The sequence below is a fragment of the Chiloscyllium punctatum genome, chromosome 1 (genome assembly GCF_047496795.1).
Source record: "Chiloscyllium punctatum isolate Juve2018m chromosome 1, sChiPun1.3, whole genome shotgun sequence".
NCBI classification, from domain to species: domain Eukaryota; kingdom Metazoa; phylum Chordata; class Chondrichthyes; order Orectolobiformes; family Hemiscylliidae; genus Chiloscyllium; species Chiloscyllium punctatum.
The window spans coordinates 7215949-7239124 of record NC_092739.1 but is presented as its reverse complement, the minus strand read 5'-3'; the positions used below and the strand labels follow the sequence as shown (position 1 = coordinate 7239124).

Sequence of the window (23176 nt, the reverse complement as noted above, 5' to 3'; positions counted from 1 at the left end):
CAATCCGCAACTCCACTTTCCTGCTTTTTTCCACACACTATGTATTCAGTGGCTGAAGCCTAAATGTAACAACAGTTTTCCCACTGTCATAAAACAACCTATTTACTAAAATAATGAATCACATGGCTTATAACAAAGGTTGTGGCCTTGAATTTGTAGGTAGAGATGAACAACTGGTGTCACCATTCATTGTGCTTAGACTAGCCTACAAATGTTTTGTGGGCTTGTGCATTTAACCTTGTGGTTATCAGAAATCAAAAACAACAATGTCTTGTAGATGGGATCTTGGACCTGTGTGAATAGGGCAATCAAAGATGTCTACTTGATCAATCAGACTACAGAACTACTGCTGAAAACAGCAGAGTCTGAACCAGAAAGTCCCAGTTACAATATTTAACAAAACATCATGTATGTACAGAAACTGATATAGAGAAGTAAATATGTGAATAAGATACAAAGGAAAGAAATTTTTTTTTTACAAATCCTCGATTGCATGTAATATCTGAAGCAAAGATACCTGACATTTGGAAAAAAAGCAAGCTGTATGCCAGGGAGGTTAGTTAACAGGAATTAAGATGTTAAGATTACGTCATTTAAAAAAATCATTTACACTTAAATAAACAATTTTTTATTGAGCAACTACCGCAATATCCTATATGTGAATGGTAAATCTCTTGCCAAAGTACTGTTAACAGAAAGGATTCTGGAAGAGCAAGGAAACCTTGTCAGTAGATTACCCTATTCAACTGTGCCTGTGCAGACAATGTTAAATTTCTGTTTGCTTACTCCTTGACAATAGAATGCACAGAAAGCCTCACTGTCATTCCTATTTGAAAATCTGGGCCATATATTTTAAAGAAAACAAAAAATACAGAGCCTCACAGATATAACTGTAGTATCTTTTATTAACTAGCTAAGATCAAAGTAGCCAGTATTTTTCGTTCCCTAAAATCTCAGGTATGGTACATTATTTTCATGCTTCCCCCTGAGTTGCATTTCTACTGTTCACTTAAAATGCACTGTTACACTTTGAAATTCCTATTTTCACTAATAAATGTGATTAGAAGCACTTCATGTGTTACTATGCATTTGTGGTTCATGCTTAAACAATCAATGACACCACATCACAAGGAACAGCTCTCATAGAACCCATTGTTCTGAATCCTCTTGGTGATTTCAGTTTCCATATTCTTAGAATCCCTACAGTGTGGAAGCAGGCCATTCAGCCCATTGACTCCACACTGACCCTGTGAAGAGCATCCCATCCAGGCCAAGCCCTCATACCCTATCACTGTAACATTGCATTTTCCATGGCTAATCTACCTAGCCCGCAGATCTTTAGAGTGTGGGAGGAAACCAGAGCGCCCAGAAGAAACCCACGTAAACACAAGGAGAATGTGCAAACTCCAGAAAGATAGTTGCCTGATGGTGGAATCGAACCCGGTCCCTCGTGCTGTGAGGAAGCAGTGCAAACCAGAGCCACCGACCACTGAAATTTTACTGATTGGCATTTTTAACATGCGCTTCTACATGATGTTATGAGTGAAGCAGAATGCCTCAATCTAAATAGTCAAGCTGATTCAAACAATCACAGGTTTAATACTATTTTGCCTAAAGGAGCAAGGCAGGAACTACACTTCCTGAACCTTTAACTTTTGGGGCATAGCAGAGCTCAAACTCAACCCTGAAAAGTAGAAACTAGCCTTGAAGGGGTAACAATACAACTCATCTTAAATTTCCTTGTTTTTTGGTTGATTTAAATTACTTTATAGCTCTGTGCAAAACGAGAGGAAGAGATAAAGCAACTGAAAGATAAGTCTCCAGGGCCGGACCAAATATATCCAAGGTTATTATGGGAAGCGAGGAATGCGATTGCTCCACCTCTGGCAATGACCTTTACATCCTCACTTTCCACGGGGTAGTACCAGATGATTGGAGGGAGGAAAATGTTGTTTCTCTTTCAAGAAAGGGAATAGGGAAATCCCTGGGAATTGCAGACCAGTCAGTCTTATATCTGTGGTAAGCAGGGTACTGGAAATGATTCTGAGAGATGGGATTTCTGACTATTTGGGAAAAACATACTCTGATTAAAGATAGTCAGCATGACTTTGAGAGGGGCAGGCCATGCTTCATAAGCTTATTGAGTTCTTTGAGGATGACGAGACAGGGTGACGAAGGTCGAGCAGTGGATGCGGTGTATATGGATTACAGTAAGGCATTTCATAAGGTTCCAAACGGTAGGCTCATTCAAAACGTTAGGAGGTATGGGATGCAGCGACATTTGGCTGTCTGGATAGAAAACTGGTTAGTCAAAAGACAACAGCGAGTGGTAGTGGAGGGGAAGTATTCTGCCTGTAAGTCAGTGACCAGTGTTGTCCTGATGGATCTATTCTTGGGCCTCTACTCTTTGTAATTTTTATAAATGACTTGGATGAAGAAGTAGAAGGGTGTTAGTAAGTTTGTCGGTGACACAAAGGTCAGTGGTGTTGTAGATATAGTGGTGTTGTTAACAGCTGTTGCAGGCTACAACAAGACATTGACAGGATGCAGAGCTGGGCTGAGAAGTGGCAGATGGAGTGCAACCTGGATAAATGCAAAGTGATTAATTTTGGAAGATCAAATTTGAATGCTGAATACATGGTTAAAGACAGGATTCTTGGCAGTGTGGAGGATCTTGGGGTCCATGTACATAGATACCTCAAAGTTGCCACCTGAATTGATAGGGTTGCTAAGAAGGCATATGGTGCTTTGACTTTCATTAACAGAGGGATTGAGATTAAGAGCCATGAAGTTTCGCTACAGCTCTATAGAACACTGGTTAGACCACACTTGGAATATTGTGTCCAGTTCAGGTCACCTCGTTATTGAAAGGATGTAGATACTTGGAAAGGGTGCAGAGGATATTTACCAGGATGCTGCCTGGATTGGAAGGCTTGTCTTATGAAGAGAGGTTGAGTGAGCTCGGGTTTTTCACACTGGACAGGAGGAGGAACAGGGGTGACTTGATAGATGTGTACAAGGTAATGAGAGGCATAGAGAGATTAGACAGCCAGAGACTTATCCTCATGGCAGAAATGACTGTCATGAGGGGACACAATTTTATGATGATTGGAGGAAGGTATAGGGAAGATGTCAGAGGTAGGTTCTTTATGCAGAAAGTGGTGGGCACTTGGAATGCACTGCTCGTGGGGGTGGTAGAGTCAGAGACATTAGGGACATTTAAGTGACTGCTGGACAAGCACATGGACGGCAGTAAATTGAGGGGTGCGTAGGTTAGATTGATCTTAGATTAAGATAAATGTTAGGGACAACATCATGGGCTGAAGGACCTGTATTGTGCTGTACTGTTCTATGTTCTATGTAGATCAATAATCAGGAGTAATTAAGTTCCTTTAAGATATCTTGGGGGTCATGAACTCTATTCACTAGCCCCACCCCACCCGCATAAATACTTAAGATGCTTCAGTACAATAACAATATGCTTTGCACACACATGCCTGAAAAACCCAAAATAAACTTGTCTTTACTGCCTCATTAGTGACCTCATAAAAATCAAAATTATCAGAAATGTCATCAGACAATATTAACCGACCAATAATATGAACTCTGCCAGAACTTCCTGACTACAGACCTTAGCACAGATCCTGATTAAACCACGGGCACGAGAACTGAATGCAAAAGAGTGGGGAGTAGCCTCCCTCATCAACTGACCAGATACATCACTAAGTTTGGAGTCAACAGGAAGAAAAAAGAAATCCATTGACTGAAAGAAATTCCTGAAGAAGGGCATATGCCCGAAACATCGATTCTCTTGTTCCTTTGATGCTGCCTGACCTGCTGCACTTTTCCAGCAACACATTTTTAAAATCCATTGACTGAAGTCAATTTCCAAGCAATACAAGAGGACTGATCATCAGAAATCATACATCAAAGTTCCAAGACATCCCTTCAGGAGTCTGACGAGGAAGCATCCTTACGTCAACTATTTTCAGCTGCTTCATGAATGAATTTTTGCTGATGATTGCATAATAATCAGAACCATTTGTAACTCCTCAGATACTGAAGCAGTTACGTGCCCAAATGTAGCAACACCCAGGCAATATCCAGCCATAGGCGGATATATATGGCAAATAGTACTGCATCCTACAAGCATCAGATGATGAACACCTCCAACAAGAGAGAATCTAATCATCATCCAATGACATTCACTGGCATTAGCATTTCTGAATCACCCACACTACACATCCTGAGGCTTGATTGGCACCACATCCACAAACATTATCTTAGATTAAGATAAATGTTAGGGACAACATCATGGGCTGAAGGGCCTGTATTGCGCTGTACTGTGTGCCATCTACAAGAAATTTACCAAGGCTCCTTACAGCATTTTTCAAACCCACGATCACGAATATCTATAAGCACAACAGCAGCTGATACATGTGAACTCCATAACCTGCAAGTTCCCCTCCAAACAACTTACCATTCTGATGATCTTTATAATCCTTACAGAATCCAGGAACTTTCACCTCATGATAATTCTTTCATTCCTCTAATTCAAGAATGCCTCTCAGTGTCCAAACATCTTTGCACTGCATTCTCAGTGCACTGTGATCTCATAACCATACAGAGTTCTTCCAGATCCTGAGATCTATGTCTCCAATACTCCCAAGATACCAAAGACTCTCCTGCTTCCAGATTCCAGAACCAGCCCTGGTATTCTTAATGCTCTTGAAGTTGAAGAGCATTGGGAAGAAATCTAAGTAAAACTAATGAGATTGTCTTGGAATGAGCATTAGGCTGTCTCTCACAAGTCCTCTTATTGGTATTCCTAGATCTGAGGGTGCTAATATACCAGTAATTAAGGTCCACAAGAATACAACAGTGCATAACATTCCTGCACTTATAAAACTTCTGACAATGTTAAAATCATGAGCAAGCTGTTACATTATCAAAATGAATACAAACCAAAAGAATGTTATATAGTAGAGTATGCAGAAAGTATTAGACTGCTGGTAAAGAAACATTGTAGAATATGTTAATAGCATAAATATTTGTGTTACAAAAATACAATATTGAAGAATGTAGACAATTGAACATAAAACTGCAAAGAACATTTCTTCCTCACTGTTCTCCTCTCGACATATACAGATCAGGTGGAAGAGAGAAAGCATCACCAAAATGATATATAATTGTCAACAGAAATTCTGAATCTCGATAAAATGCCACTTTGAACTTGTGCCTTAGGTGAGTTAATCTTTCAATTTAAAAAAAGGGGATGACAACATTGTTGACAAGGCTACCATTTGTACTCATTCCTGATTATCCTTGAGAAAGCAGTGCTCAGCTGCCTTCTTGAACCACTGCAGTCCATCTGATGTAGGTACACTGATAGTGCTGTTAGGAATGGAGTTTGACCCAGCAACAGTGAAGGACTGAGATATAGGTTCAAGTCAAACGAACTTGCAAGCGATGCTGTTTCCTTTAGCTTGCTGCTGTGTGTTGTCAGAACTACATTCATCCAGGCAAGCATAGAATATACTATCACACTTCTGACCTGTGCTTCTTAGATAATTGATAGGCCTTGGGGAGACAGCAGATGAGTTGCTTGCTGCAAAATTCCAAGTCTCTGATCTGCTCTTGTAACTACAATATTTACAAAACCGAACAAGTATAGGTTCTGGTCAATGATAACCCCTTGGCTGTCAATACCGTGGTAGCAATGAAACTGAATGTCCAAGTATAATGTTAGGTTCTTTCTTGTTCGAGATGGTTATTTCCTGGCAGTTGTGGGTTACTTGGCTACTTGGTCCTCCTTTTTCACCATACATTCGGATTTAAATATTGCCATTTTGACCTAAACTGCACTTAATTCTGGAGTTTACCTTTCTTTTAATGTTCTCAGAATTTGAAAAATAAAGTTGTGTTAGCAGAGCATTCTGTTTGACTAGCAGAGAAAATCCTCTGCAGCTAACGCATGATTCAAATACCACTACCACCATCAAAAAGAGAATAAAAAACGGAGGTTGAGGAAGGGAGCAGGAAGGATAGAGGAGGCAATGAGAATGGAGCAAGAAAGGGTGGCAACTGAAAGAAGGTTGAGCACTGCAATTTGGTGGGGTTGAAGAGAATACAGTCAGGGAGAAAAGTTGAAGTTGATGCACATGGAGGTCCTGAAATTTCTAAATTAACAACAATATTTAAGGATCAGACATGGAACTTGCAAAATTAAAAGTTTCAGCTATCTCACTAATGTGAACTTCGGCTTAAAAGCAAACAGCAATTTAACAAACAACATCATTGATACTTCAATTGGATTCCATGGTCAGAACGACAAGTTTACAGAGATGTGTAACACCATTAAAGAGGAGATGGGATGGCACAAGAAAAGTGTTGGCAAAAAGGTTGTGGTAAGTGTTGAAATTAGGAAATCAAATGACAAAGTATGTGCACTTATGTGATTTTAATATATTAATAAAATACGCAATAGATTTAAGATAAAATACCTTGGACAAATCTCTGAAGTTGCTTGGCAGTGTCAGGTCCAACTCTTCTGATTCATAATTAGTTATCACCCAAGGAAAAACTGGATACTGATTCAAATCATTGTAAGTCCGACCTTAATGACAAAAAAACATTTGATTCAACAGGCAGACACAAGTCTGGACAGTATTGTTTCAAGGCAGTAAAATAACATGACACCAACTTTAAATAGATGAAAACACTCTCATATACCTTAAACAATGCACGTTAGAAAGCATATGATATTCAATGTGCAATTTGCATCAGCTGAATGTACGGGAGGCTAGTTCTCTAAAGTTACTCAAGGCTCTGATAGGCGAGCGAGTCGAGCTTTATAGACAGCAACAGGAAAGTAGGGATGTGCGCAGAATTTGACCAGTCCTGATCTTACTGAATGATGGAACAGGTTTGAAGGATGAAGTGGTACTACTACTGCATTCTTGACAATTCTCAGCTAGTGGATGAAAAAAGACAGCAAATGGATTCATTACTGTACTTATCAACACAGGAAAATTGTTAGTCAACTCAGGATGAGCAAGTGTTTTGGATACATTTTGCATACACTTTGTAAACAACCTGTATTGAGTCGTACTGGAGAAAGTGAGGACTGCAGATGCTGGAGATCAGAGCTGAAAATGTGGTGCTGGAAAAGCGCAGCAGGTCAGGCAGCATCCAAGGAGCAGGAGAATCGACGTTTCAGGCATGAGCCCATCTTGAGTCGTACAGCATGGAAAAAAGCCTTCAGCCCAAAGCAACCATGCTGAGCAGGTTTCCTAAACTGATAATAGTCCTGTTTGCCTTTTTTTTGGCCCATATCCTTCTAAACCTTTCCTATCTGCCTACCTGTCCAAATGTCTTTTAAATATATCCAACCTCCCCTTATAACTCAAACCTTCCAGTCTCAGTATCAGCCTTGTAAATCTTTTTTGCACCCTTTCCAGTTTAATAACTTCCTTCCTATGGCAGTGAGACCAGAATTGTATGCAGTACTCCAAATGTGGACTTACTAATGCCTTGTGCAGCTGTAATATGACGTTCTGTACTCAACCCTCTAACCAATAAGGAGAGAATGTGAGGACGCAGATGCTGGAGAGTCAGTTGAAACGTATGGCGTTGGAAAGGAGCAGCAGGTCCGGCGCCATCTGAGACATTCCTGATGAAGGGTTTATGCCCGAAACATAGACTCTTCTGCTCCTTGGATGCTGCCTGACCTGCTGTGCTTTTTCAGCACCACATTTTTTTGCCTTTGACCAACAAAGAAGTGTGCCTTCTTCACCATCCGGTATATCCACGACATCACTTCCAAGGAACAATGTATGCACACTATTGGTTTCTCTGTTCGACTGCACTCCCCAGGGCACTACCATTAACTGCCAAAGTCCTGCCCTAGTTTGTTGTACAAAATTGCAACACCTCACATTTAACTGCATTAAACTTTATCTGCCATTCCTCAACCCACTGACCGAGTTGATTAAGACCCTGTTGCACTCCTAGATAACCTTTTTCATGTCAACTCGAGCACAAATTTTGGTGTTATCTGCAAACTTCCTAACCATGCCTCCTATATTCCCCTCCAAATCGTTTATATAAATGATAAACAACAAGGGACCTGGTACCGATTCTTACGACACATGGCTGGCCACAGGCATCCAGTCTGAACAACAATCCTATGTCACCACCCGATGTCTCCTACCCAACAAATTTTATATCAATTGGCTCTCCCTGGATCTCATATAAACTAATCTTACTAACCAGTCTATCACGTGGAACTTTGTCGAAAACAGTGTCATAGTCCATGTAGACAATATCTACTGCTCTGCCTTCATTTATCATCTTGGTCACCTCTTAAAAAACAAAATCAATTACATTTGTGAGACATGATTTCCCATTCATGAAGCTGTGCTAACTATCCCTAATCAATCCTTGCCTTTCCAAATGCATGTAGATTCCATCTCTCAGAATACCTTCCAACAGCTTACCTACCACTAACATTAGGTACACCAGTCTGTAGCTCACTGGCTTTTCCTTTCTCAAATCGTGGCCACACATTAGCCACACTCCAGTATTCCAGTACTTCGCCTGTGTTTATAGATGATACAAGTATCTCCGCTAGGGGCCCTGCAATTTCTTCCCGAGCTTCCTACAATGTCCTGAGTTCACTTGAATAGGTCCCAGGGATTTATCTACTTTTATGCATTGTAAGACCACCAGCATGTCCTCTTCTGTAATGGGAAATCTTTTCAAGACTTCACTATTTATTTCCCCGAGTTCTTCAGCATCCATGCCTTTCCCGATGGTAAATATTGACAAGAAATATTCATTTAAGATCTCACCCATCTCTGGTGGTTCCACACATAGGTGGTCTTGATCTTTAGGGGTCTTACTCTCTCACCAGTTACTCTTTGCCCTTAATAGAATCTCGTTGGATTGTCCCTTACATTACCTGTCAAAACTATTTCGTGTCCTCTTTTTGCCCATCTGATTTCCCTCTTAAGTATAATCCTACACCCCTTATACTCCTCAATGGATTCAAATGATTCCAGCTCTCTATACCTTCTTTTTCTTGACCAGAGCCTCAACATCCCTAATCAGTCAGTGTTCCCTATTCCTGCCAGCCTTATTTTTCTTGCTAAAAGGAATATGCTGACCCTGAACTCTCATTATTTCACTTTTGAAAATCTTCCACTTTCCAAATATCCATTTACCTGTGAATAGCCTCCCCTAATCAAATTTTGAAAATTCCTGTGTAAAACCTTGCCCCAATTTAGAATTTTAACTTGTGGAGTGACTTACCCTTTTCCATAACTGTGTTAAAACCAACAGAATATGGTCACTAGTCCCAAAGTACTCCCCCACTAACACCTCAGTCACTTGCCCTGCATACTTTTCAAAGTTAAAAATCACATGACACCAGGTTATAGTGCAACAAGTTTATTTGGAAGTACAAGCTTTCGGAGCACTGCTCCTTCGTTGGGTAGCTAGTGGAGCAGGGTCATAGGATACAGAATTTATAGTAAATGATCATAGTGTCATATACTGATGCAATATATTGAACAAACCTAGGTTGCTGTTAAGTCTTTCACCTTTTAGAATTGGTTGCAGGTTTCGATTCATTAATATGTAAATCCCAGAACTTCTTTCAAGCAAGACGTGTCAGAGTGTCGACATGGATACCACCATTACACGTGGGAACACCGCCCACAATGTATGCAGCAGGTAATCATGTGACTCGGCCAACGTTGTCAATCTGATACGCTGCAGGCAAGGATGCCCAGAGGCATAGTACATTGGTGAGACCATGCAGACGCTATGACAACAGATAGTGGACACCACGAAACAATTGTTGGACAGAGATGTTCCCTCCCAGTCGGGAAACACTTCAGCAGTCAGGGCCGTTTGGTCTCAATCTTCGGGTGACCGTTCTCCAAGGCAGACTTTGGGATACGCAACAATGCAGAGTGCCTGAGCAGAGGTTGATAGTCAAGTTCAGTACCCATGAGGATGGCCTCAACCGCGACCTTGGGTTCATGTCACACTACAGGTGACCCCACTACACTGTACACTCTTACACACAAGTATTCATACACACATACTCTTACATACTCTCAAACTCATGCAGACCCCTCTCAAACACATGCTCTCTCTGAGGTACACACACTACCCTCTCATAGGCATATACTTCATCACACTCATGCATACACATGATCAAGTGCGCGCGCGTGCGCGCGCGCACACACACACACACACACACACACACACACACTCTCAATCCCTCACATGCATGCACACACACATATAAATCTATGGGGTGAATTTGCATTTGCAGATACATCTTATTCAAAAAGCACACAATCTGTAGGCAGTCAATATTTTTGTAAGCCATGTGACATTTTATAAATTCCTACTTTGGAAACAGAGACAGTCTGACTCAAAATTGGAATACACATAGACTAACCTCACACCTTTAATGCATTGTCCGAGCTGAGATGTCACTTTTTAAATATAAAACCTTAAGTTATCTCAGGAATGTGGCTTGAAAGAAATTCTGGGACTTACAATATTAATGAATCAAAAGCTGCAACCCATTCTAAAAAGATGAAAGACTTAACAGCAATCTAGGTTTGTTCAGTATATCGCATCAGTGTATGACACTATGAGCTCTTGCTATAACGTCTGTGTCCTATGATCCTACTCTACTAGCTACCTGAGGAAGTAACAGCACTCTGAAAGCTTGTACTTCCCAATAAACCTGTTGGACTATAACCTGGTGTTGTGCAATTTTTAACTGTCCATCCAGTCCAACACCAACATCTCCACATCATACTTCTCAAGGGGAGGTCAGGTTTTGCTCATTCTCTAGAAAGGCAATCTACATATTTATTGAGAAATGTTTCCTAAATATACTTAACAAATTCATCCCCATCCAAGCCCTTAACACTATGGCAGACCCAGCCTGTGTTTGGAAAGTTAAAATTCCCTACTGTTACTACTCTATTGTTCTTACTACTATCAGCAATCTCCCTACGCACTGGCTTCTCAATTTCCCGTTGAATATTGGAGGGCCTATGGCACAATCCCAAAGTGATCACCCCCTCCATATTTCTCAGTTCTCCCCATATAGCTTCTACTGGATATCCCCCAGGAATATTCTCTCTAAGTGCTGCCGTGATGTTTTCCCTAATCAAAGATGTCACTTCCCCATCTGTCTTGCCTCCCTTCCTGTACTTCATTTAGCATCTGTATCCCAGAACATTGAGCTGCCAGTCCTGTTCCTCCCTCAGTCATGTTTCTGTAATTCTACTCCCATGCCCTGAGTTCTTCTTCCTTACCGGTGAGGCCTCTCGCATTGAAATAAATACAGTTTAGTTCATCAGTCTTCCCTCATTTCCTGGTGTTCTCTGCCATACTGCAGGATCGAGTTTGGGTCCAGAGGTAGGAATGCATGGATAAGACTTTCAACAGTGAGTAAAGCTGGAGAGGAGGAAACAGTGCTAGAAATGATCTGATGTTTGAACCTCACATCAAGGTTAAAACAGGATACAAATGGATGCATGCCATATGACTAAGTTTGAGGGAGTCAGCTAGGGTGAAGATGAGATAAAAACAATGGCATCTGTGGAGAGAGAAAGCGAGTTAAAGTTTCCAGTTCAGTATGACTCCTCTAGAGAGAATGGTGGATTTAATGCAGTACCCAGCGGTGGGGTAGGAGCAAGTAGAGTAGATTGAGACAGTGTCAGGGAAAAACACAAAGGCAGTGATAATGGTGGTAGAGGAGTGATATATATATACAAAATAAATGTAAATGCTAACTGTGCAAATGAGAAAATGAGTCAGCTCTGCTGAAAACAAAGTCAGTGAGACACAAACATGTCATTGCAGGGAGGCTGGGGGATATGAGAAAAATGGAAGACAAGCTTTACAAACTGTCAAACTCAATACTGAGTCCAGAAAGCTGTAAAGTGTCCAAGCGGAAAATAAGGTGTTGTTCCTCCAGCTTTACAATAGGCATATGATGGAACAGAGCTGGTCATTGAGTTAAGAATAGTATTGAAGAGATAGAACTGAGTTTTATGAGCAAATTGATGGAAACTGTCTTAATTTTTATTTTTTTATTCATTTGTTCACTGGGCCAGTATTTATTGCCCATGCCTAAATACCCTTGAAAGCACGATGGTTAGATTCCTTCTTGGACTGCTGCAGTCTATTCGGGGCAGATACACCCAAAACGCTCTAGGTGGGGCATTCCAAGATTCTTAGTCAGTAATACTGAAGGAATGACAATATAGCTCCAAGTCAGGACGGTGACTGATTTAGATAGAAATTTGAAGGTGATGTTATATTCATGTATATGTTGTCCTAGCACTTTTAGAGCAATTGTGGGTTGGAATGATCTGTCTAAGGAGCCTTGGTGATATTCTGCATCTTGTCTTATAAACAGTTAAAGTTGTGGACAGTATATGTCATAGAGTCAGAGATCTACAGAATACAAAAAGGGGAGGTCAGGTCTGACCAACCTGCTTGAATTTTCTGAAGGTATGCATATTGGGGCAATGCTTCTGATGCAGTCTACTTGGACATCCGCAAGGCTCTTATAAGGTCTCATGTGGGATACTAATAGCAAAGGTAAGTGCCCATGGGATACAAGCAAATTTGGTAAAGGGGATCCAGAATTGGCAGAGAGTTTAGAAGCAGAGGGTAGGCCATTTAGAACAGAGTTGAGGAGAAACTTCTTCACCCAGAGAGTGGTGGATATATGGAATGCTCTGCCCCAGAAGGCTGTGGAGGCCAGGTCTCTGGATACTTTCAAGAAAGAGATGGATAGAGCTCTTAAAGATAGTGGAATTAAGGGTTATGGGGATAAGGCAGGAACTGGATACTGATTGTGGATGATCAGCCTTGATCATAATAAATGGTGGTGCAAGCTTGAAGGGCCAAATGGCCTACTCCTATTGTCTATTGGCAATCGTTGAGGGGTGTTTTTCCAACTGGAAGTATGTGTTTAGAGGGGTCCCACAGGGATCAGTGTTGGGGCCCTTGCTATTTGTGGTAAAATAAATGATTTCAAATCAAGCCCTTGTCTTCTTTTATTCCAGGGAATATAAATCTAGTTTATGCAACCTCATTTCATACCCAAACTTTGGAGACCCTGTAATACCCTGATAATTCTATGCTGTTGTGCTTCCAAGGCCAGCATGTTATGAGATACTTTGGCCAGTACTACACACAGTAATCCAGATACATTCAAACCATTGCTATGTAACAAAACAACAGAACTTTCTCTTCCACCAATCTAATTATAAACACTAACATTCCACTAAGCTTTCAATTTTTTTAATATCTTATGATATTACATTCTAGTTATCTAGGTCCACACATTACCAAATTCTCTCGAATTTCCAGTGTTCCTAGTCTTTCACCATTCTAATAATGCTCGGATCAATTCATTCTTTGGTCTAAACTTAATAAGCTCACATTCATCTACATGGAAATCCAGTAACCATAGTTTTGCCCAACAACAATCTTAAGTTATACAGCATCTTTAATGATTTCAAAGTAGTTTACAAAAGCTTTATCAAATAAATTTGATACTGAGCGACCACAAAAGATGTAGGAACAGGAAACCAAAAACTTGAAAACGTCTTATAAGCAGGAAGACAGACAGAAAGGTTTAAGGAGGGATTTACACAACTTAGGCATGGTGAACAACAGTGGAGGGATTTAAATTGTTTATGTTCAAGACACCTGAATTTCAGAAGTGCAGATATCTCATAGGTTACTGGAGCTGGATGAGATCACAGATACAGGGACAGATGAAGGGTGACCAGGACTTGTTGCAGATTAGGACATGGACATTACAGTTTTGGATGTTCTCAAGTTTACATAGGGTAGAAGGGAAAACTGGATTGGAATAATTGTCTGAAGGATTTTTAGCAGCAAATCCGCTGAGGTAGAGGCAGAGGCAGAGGCAGTGTCTGATGACATTAGGGAGGTGTAGACAGTGATGGCACAGCTATGTGGCCAAAACCTCATATCAGGGACAGATATGGAATCAAAGTTATGCACAGTTTCAGATAGCTGCCAGGGAGAAGGGTGGAGTCATTTGCAAGGACATGGAATTTGTAATAGGAACCAAACACGTGACTTCAGTCTTCTCAAGTTAGCAGAAGAGAATTTCCTCTTTGCCTATGCTGTACGTGGAACAAGCAGTCTGACAATTTATTGATAAGAGTGGTTAGGAGAGGTAGTGATGAGATAGATTGATGTTTAATGTTGAAGACTGTATTATTGGTTTCAAAGATGTCCTTTAGGGAAGGAATCTGCCATCCTTACTTAGTCTGGCCTAAATGTCACTCCAGACCCACAACAATACAGCTGAATCTTAACTGTTCTCTGAGTAATTAGTGATGCACAATAAATGCTGGCCCAGCCAGCGATGCCCTCATTGCGTGTATGAATAATAAATAAAGTCTGACTAATCGAAAGCAGGGCCTTAGGATAGGGAGGGAATTTTGAAGAAAGAAACTTGTAAATAAAAGAATGCCACAGGATCAGAGGTGGGGCTATAATTGTGTATAATATATATTCATGACTTGGATGAGGAAAGTAAACACGCTACAGTCAAGTTTGTGGATGACATAAATAGAAACAGTAGGGCAAATGGTGAGGATGACACAACGAATCTACATATGAACAGGTTAAGTACGCGGGCAAAAAGCTTGGCAGATGGCACACAATGTGGGAAAGTTTGAGGTTATGCGCTTTGGCAGGAAAAGTAGAGCAGCTGAATATTATTCAAGTAGAGAAAGACAGAGGGATTTGGGAATCCTCATCAATAAGTCATAAAAAGCTCACATCCAGGTTCAGCAGGTAATCAGGAAGGCAAATGGAGTACTGGCTTTTATTTCAATGGAATGAAGTATAAAAATGGGGTGGCACGGTGGCTCAGTCATTAGCACTGCTGCCTCACAGCACCAGGATCCCAGGTTCGATTCAGCCTCAGGCAACTGTCTGTGTGGAGTTTGCACATTCGCCCCTTGTCTGCGTGGGTTTCCTCTGGATGCTCCGGTTTCCTCCCACAGTCCAAAGATGTGCAGGTCAGGTGAATTAGCCATATTAAATTGCCCATAGTGTTAGATGCATCAATCAGAGGGAAATGGGTCTGGGTGGGTTACTCTTTGGAGGGTCAGTGTGGACTTGTTGGGCCGAAGGGCCTGTTTCCACACTGTAGATAATCTAATCTAAAAGGAGGGAACTTTTGCAAAAACTATACAAAACATTAATCAGACCACAGCTGGAATACTGTGAACAGTTTTGGACCCCTTATTTAAAAATATATATACTGGCATTGGAGGAAGCCACAGAAGGTTTATTCAGCTGATAGCAGGAATGGAGGCACTGTCTTATGGAGAGTTGTGGGATCGATTGGGTCTGTACTCATTGGAATACAGAAGAATGACAGGTGACATTACTGAAACATTCAAGACTCCTATGGGACTCCACAGGGTAGAAAAGAAAGATGCTTCCTCTTTTGTCAAAGTTTGGACCAGAGTGCATCATCTCAGAATAAAGGGTTGTATATTTAAGACAGTGGTGAAGAGGAATTTCTTCTCTCAGAGGTTAGTGAATCTGTGGAATTATTTACTGCAAACAGTTGTTGAGGCTGGGTTGTTAAGTATATTCAAGGCTGAAATAGACCAATTTTAATCAGTAAGGGGTTCAAGGGTTATGGAGAAAAGTGGAGCAGAGAACTATCAGATTAGACATTATCTCATTGAATGGTGGGGCAGATTCAATAGGCTGAATGGCCTACTTCTTCTCCCATGTCTTATGGTCGACAGCTTTATTTATTTACTCAAAATTTAAATGAAGTTCCAGAGATATGACCTATCGTCTACCAATCTCTATAGGTGCTTATGAATAAACTAAAATTAGGTGAAGCGTTTTAGTACTTTGTTTTTAATAATAAATTCCATTAGCTTCACCATAGATACTGGATTGACTGGTCCATATTTTCTAGCTTCTCGTCTGCATTTTTCTTTTAAAAAAATGGAATTGCGTTTGAAATTTTCCAATCTGAGTAATGTGTGTCAGACAAAGGATTGGGTCATTGAGAAAAGGATTCTGGATTTGTTCTCCAGAATGACTGCACTAGAAAGAAAGCTCAGTTGTGAAGACTCTCTCGTACTGTTTCCTATGGTGAGGAAATCCATAATCTTAAAATTATTACCATGTTAATTTGGAGTGAAATCAGGAAGCAATTGCTTTCAAAAGATAATGAAAAATTTTAACTATAGCCCACAAAAGGGCTTTGCTGCTGGATCAATTGAAATTTTCAAGGCTCAAATTGACAGGTTTTTATTAGATAAGGAAATCAAAAGATATGGAACAAAGATGGGAAAATAGAATTGAGATATAGGTCAGAGATGATTGAATTAAATAGTTTATGGAGTTGAATGGTCTAACCCTCTTCTGATGAATTTTCTCACCACAGCCAAGGTCAGTGAGGCCCATATGTGTTTTCTATTACCTGTATATTGACAAACAATATCTTTTTCTCTTCAATAAGATAATCAACATCTTGAAACAAACAAGTTGCTCAAGGCAACAGACAAACTTTAATTTGAGGTGAGACAGCAGGCAGTTCATATTTGTGATAATATTTCAAAATATTTCATGCAACAATATGCGCTAAGTTACTATGTTTTAAATCTCATCTATTAACGCATTACCAAGGTTTTTTTTTAACCAAAATGAAGCTTTTCCCTTCAGTTTAGCTCAAAGCTTCCTATTTCTAAGCAACATCCTTACAAAGAATAGCATATAAACAGGCCACTTACAATCAAAGTTCAAGTTTATTTTAATATTTAATGAGATTGGAGTACTAGTCAAGGGAAAACTGTTACTTGAATCAGCTGAAAGGAGGTGCACTCTAACAGTATGAAAGAGATAAAGTGTCAATTCTTATCCATTTATTTTTCTCCTCAAGGAGCATGGTTAAAAGCTGACAAAGCTTATTTTCTCTACTGATCATTATGTTGGTTCACACACTTCCAATGAGACATCAGCTAAACTTAGAGTTATGAAACAAAGGCTTGAATATGCCTATTGATAAATTGGTGGTAAACTGTTCCAAACCTAAAATGACTGAAAAATGAAAGTGCAAACTGAATTTTATATTCTCTCTATCGGATAAAAGTTACAGGCTAAATTGTTCATGCAAAATTTGTAAGAACAAATAATTCTAAGGCAATAGAGAAAGCAATAGAAAAAAATACAATCTCTAGGAACAGATCATGAATATGAGGCACAGATACAACCACAAGTGGATAATTGTGTATAATTCTGCATACCAAACTACAGCAGGCATACCCAGTCATGGCAATTGTGCAATCAAATGGATATCTAGCTTAGAACATCTTAAGTATGGAATTATTTGTTTTCAGAATTGTCAAGGTTCTTAAAAGAACAGATAAAATAAATCTCATTATGTTTGAAACTGCCATGAGATCAAGAATCAGAGTAGATGTATAGATGGCTAATGGTTAAATAAAGAAAGACCTGTATTTATATGGTGCCACTCATGACCAATAAAGATCTCAAAGCTCATTACAGTTGAAGTACTTTTGAACAGTATTCATTGTTCTAATGAAGGAGACATAGATTACTCAGAGTGGTGAATGTGAGAATGAACTAACAGAGAGGACATATGAAAACCTACGGAGCAATTTGATATTTTCAGGGACATTAATTGAGGTCCATGGTCTTGGAATCAGTGATATGGTGATTTGCTAGCAAAACTGAAGCACACTGAATAAAAAGGAGTGACGGCATGGATAAAAAGTTGTTTGGAAGCAGAGTGGTTTGAATGCTTTCTCTTGGACTGGGGAAAGATACATCGTAAATTTCCATAGGGGTTCTATTTTTCTTGATTAATATAAATAAGCTGGATTTGGGTACTGTGCACAATTTTAAAATGTGTAGAAACTAAACCTGGAAGCATAAAACTATGAGGAAAGTAGTGATAGATTTCATGACAGCAGAGAAATTGGTGGAATGGGCAAACATAGGGCAGGTTAAATTTAATGTAAAGAAGTCACAGAGTTATCAACAGCACAGAAATACTCAAGCACCTGCACATTCTTTTCTTCATCTATAGGACACAATACTGTTTAGCTTAATTAGATACTGAAGCAGTCCATGATCAAATGCAACAAGATTTAGGCAATATCCAGGCTTGGGCTGACAAGTGGCAAGTAATATTCGTGCCACGTAAATACCAGGCAATGACGATTTCCAATAAGAGACAATCCAATTACTAGCCCTTGACAGTCAATGGTGTTACCATCACTGAATCTCCCAATATCAATAGACTTGGGATTACTATTGACCAGAAACAAAACCGACTAATCACATAAAGACAATGGCTACAAGAGCAGGTCAGAGACTAGGAACAACGTGGTAGGTAACTCACCCCCTGACTCCCCAAAGTCTGCTCACCATCTACAAGGCACAAGTCAGGAATTTAATGGAATAATCCCCACTTTCCTGGATTGGTGCAGCACCAACAACACTCAAGAAGCTTGACTCCATCCAGGACAAAACAGCCGGCTTGACTGGCACCACATCCCCAAACATCCACTCTTTCTACCACTGATGCTCAGTAGCTGTAGTGTGGACTATCTCTAAGATGCATGGCAGGAATTCACAGAACTTCCTTAGACAGCACCTTTCAACCCATCTAGAAGGGCAAGGGGAGCAGATACATGGGAACACAATCACCTGTATGTTCTCCTCTGACTTGGAAATATATCACTGTATCTTCATTGTCGCTGGGTGAAAATTCTGAAATTCCCTCCCAAAGAACATTGTGGGTCAACCTGCAGCATGTGAACTGCAGCAGTTCAAGGAGGCAGCTCACCACCACCTTCTCAAAGGCAACTAGGGACAGACAATAACAATGCTGGCCAGTCAGTGATGTCCATTCGTCACAAGTGAATATACATATATAAATGCATCCTTTATAAAGACGAAGATCGCATTCTCTTAACATGTCCTGCCAGCTTCAAAGATCAATGCATATGCATCTCTCGATCTCCCTGTTCCTTCTCACTCTCTAAACTCTGCTATCACATCTATCTCATCTCTTTTTACCATTCCTGCCAAAAAAATGCATCACCTCACGTTCTCTTATTAAATTCCATCTGCCATTTATCCACCCATTTTGCTGGCTTATCTGTCACGCTGTAGTTGATTGCAGTTACCCTCACTATTTGCATTAGCAAATGTTGAAATGTTACTCTGTATTCTAATATCCAACTCATTTGCATGTATTTTAAAAAGCGGTCTGAAGCTAATCCTAGGGAAAACAAACGTACACCATCCCACAGCCTAAAAATAAAGACCTAGCACAGCACAATGCTTTTATCTTTAAACCAATTTGTATTCAAGTTGACACACCTTGCATTCCAGGAATCACAATTTTGTTAACCAGCACTGCATGTAGTACTTTGTCAAATGAATTCTTAAAATCCACGTAGATAACATCCCCCCATCTAACTTCTCTTTGTGTTATGCCATGAAAAAAGTTAATTAGTCAAGTATAATCTGCAGTTTATATATCTGTAAGAAAAGCACATTTTGGAAGGAAGAATGAGGAGAATCAATAATAAAGTAAAGCATACAATGCTAAAGGGATGCAGGAAGAGAGACACCTGGACTATCTGCACACAAATTGTTATTGAGGCAAAGTAGATTGAGAAAGGAGTTGAAGAAGCCGTATGTATTCCTGGACTTTATAAATAAGGCATACTATATAAAAGGAGGCAATACTGAATTTTTACAAAGCACTGGCTTAGTCCCATCTGGGGTTTTGAGAATCACATTTTAGAAGGGTGTGAAGATTCTAGAGAAAGTGCCAGAAAACATTACGATTATGGTTTCAACAACTAGGGAACTGACTTATGAGAATAAATTTGAGAAGCTGGGGCTCTTCTACTTAGAGAAGCAAAGGTTGAAGGTAGATTTGATAGATGTGTTCAAAGTCATGAAAGGACTTGACAGAATAGGTACAGAGAAACAGTTACCATTGACAGAAAGATCAGGAATCAGGATAGCAATTTAATGAGATTGGTAAAAGGACTAATAGTGACATGAAGAAAAAGCTTTTTAAATAGCAAATGGTCAGGATGGAATAAGAATTTGGTGGAGGCAAATTCAGTCATGACTTTCAAAAGGGAGTTGAATAAGCAAGCCAACAGTATGGAAATGTAGGAATAGAGGTGGAGCCAGTGGGACTCACTTGATTGTTCCTGGCAAGAGCCAGCAAGGACATGCTTCTTTTCTGCTATAATCATTCTGTGATTTTAAGAATTGCTAATTACTCCAGTGCTTACTTTTGCTTCTCATTTTAATTTTGTCAAATTGAAAATTTGCATCTGGTGAAATAATGAAGGAGAATAAAATACAAATATATTCTCAGTTTTATTTAACTGGTCATTTGTAAGGTCCTATGGTTTAAACATTTCCTTCAAAATGTAATAATTTACTACTTCTTTTTACCAGCACACATACAGGGTTTCTTTTCAGAGCCAATTTGAACAGTCTCAAAACATCTCAACCCAAGTGAGGAATAACTTTTGTATTATGAAAGTTTTGCCTCTTGGCTGCAAGCATATAATTTATACAACACATACTTACAGTACTTCATTTACAAAGAATATTATTTCATATAGAAATTTCAGTATTTCTTTACCAGCTATTGTGTTGAGGAACATAAGGTACTCAAAGTTGGAGATTTCCCTCCGCTGCCAACGCTGCATCATATTGGATGCTTTGAAAAGTTGCCGAGGGCTAGCAAGGGTGATTCGTCTGGAGATCAGAGAAAAAAAAATCAAAAACAAAAATATTTGTGGTATTTTTAACTCCTTGGATTACAGTAGATGTGCAAGCTACTTTTTTATAAACCACCTTTCAGTTTAAATACTTTAAATGCAAATTATATGTTATAACCATTGGTTTCCTGTTCTGATTTGGTTCCGATCTGAGTAGAACATACAAAATTAATGTAGTACAGTAGTTAAATTTCCATGCCAATGACATTTCCAGCTTGAATAAGGACGATCCAAGTTAAGCAATATTCTCACTCAGTTCAAACCTGATTAATTCATGCCATGTTGAAATACTACTTTCTGTAAAAGAAATTAAAACTGCATTTACCTTAGGCAAGAATGAATTAAATATAATTAACAGTTTCTTTAAATTAAAGCTATAGTTTCTGTTATCAACTCAGCTCAATCTGAAGCAGTGTTTCAAAAGCTAGTACTTCCAAATAAATCTGTTGGACTATAACCTGGTGTTGTGTGATATTTAACTTTGTCCACCCCAGTCCAATACCGGATCCTCTAGATCACAGCTGAGCTCAGCTCAGTGATCTGACCTGGTTTCTCAATGCTTCACTCCCAACAGGTTGTAATTTTCCATCTAATGTAACTTAATGGCCATAACGTAAATGAACTCAATGAAGGAATACTACTAGGATATCACTAGAGCTTTCCAGAGTTCTAATCATTCTGTTTAAATTTCCCAGCACAAACTTAATATAGTTTTTTTTTTACTCTCTCTCTCACACGTGGCATCTGAAAACATTCAACACAAACAGAATGAAGCCTGACAAAAATTATAGTTGACAGCAACTGGATATTGTCATATGACATGATTCGCATTCTTCTTTACTTCTGAAAGGCAGTTTGCTCAGTTTCACAGCTGCACTAGTTCAATTAGTTCAACAAGGCCAAGTTGACACAAGGCAGTGCCATTTTAGCATTGATTTATGTATTTGGCATGAATACAGTAAATTACAAAATAAATGCATGGCAGATCTTAATGAATACATTTTTTAAGCAATAAAAAAACTCCAATGTTGGGTTTGGGTATATTAACACATAAAGTGTTCTGATATGTTATGTATTTTCTACATGCTAGGAGCATGGATCTGTAACAACCTAATTTCTTGCCATTACAATAAAGTGAGCAATGAATCAACTCATTGCTTTAAACATATATTTGGATTATTAAGCACAAAAAAAACAAGAAAATGTGCACTTACAGAAATTCTACTCTGTGATGACAATATAATGAAAAATAAATGCACATTTAGAAGAATATGCTTGTATACCTGGTTTGAGGTAGCCCAAAACCTGTACCAACTCCAACACGAGGCAAACAATGAACAACTTTCTTGACTGTAGCTTGATCTGGGAAGTTGAACATGACAGCAGCTGCCAAAGAAATAAACAATAAAAGAACATTTTTTAACATGACATCACCTTCTGTGATTTATATTGTATTTTTGTTTAATAGAACATCTCTTTGCAATTAGATACATAACAGATGCAGAATTGCAAGCCCCTTTGTCTACACATAAATCACAGTTTTCAATGAGCAACGGGTTATTTCCGCTTCTTTGCTGAAATCCATTCCCAAAAAAGATTTCCTGATGCAAACATGACCATGGATTTAAACAAACTTTGCTGCATGGACATTATCATAAAGTTTCAGTTGTCTGAAGTGATGATTTTGTGCAAAAACGTACTATATTTTAATTCATGAAAGATCAACAGATTTATTAACTATTTCACAGAAGGTAAGCATTGTTACAATGCTACACTTTTTTGGAGATGTTCCAATACATATATGTTTATTTATATAATCTATTTAGTCCAGAAGTTGTCCTTGGATAAATGATCTAATTCTGAATTTTAAGGAAGATTTGAACACCTATCAAATAACCAATTTATAAAACTTAAGTACTAAATATTAAAGGCAATTTTAAGTATCAAAATGAAAAGGAGTTTGCATGTACTAGGGGTTTTTACTGACTCAAACAGCCTACAATGAATAAACACAGTTCTCTAGAAAATTAAAGTTTGATAATCATACCTTGAAATTTGATCGTTTTAAGTTATATGAAATTCCCTTATATATTATTAGTTTTGAATTGATAATTCTGAAAAAAATTGGTTAAGCTCATTGGGGAAAATTGCAAGAATCATTGGAATCATGTGCTCATTAGAAGCATTCAAAATGGAATGAAATGCTTATGTGAAAAGGAACAATGAGTTTTGAGGAGAAGGCAGAGGAATGGCATTGTGGAAGACAC

At 39.1% G+C, this 23176-nt stretch overlaps 1 protein-coding gene across 3 annotated transcripts in view; it reads right to left on the bottom strand.

The window, feature by feature from the left end:
- Window positions 1-23176, bottom strand: part of lrba (LPS-responsive vesicle trafficking, beach and anchor containing) — an 894965-nt gene that overhangs the window by 269084 nt on the left and 602705 nt on the right. For all 3 annotated transcript variants that reach the window (XM_072561970.1, XM_072562677.1, XM_072563520.1), the window contains 3 exons: window positions 22193-22295; window positions 20771-20886; window positions 6504-6616 (listed from right to left, as the gene is read on the bottom strand). In XM_072561970.1, the coding sequence (XP_072418071.1) occupies window positions 6504-6616; window positions 20771-20886; window positions 22193-22295 (332 nt within the window). The remainder of the gene's footprint in view (window positions 1-6503; window positions 6617-20770; window positions 20887-22192; window positions 22296-23176) is intronic.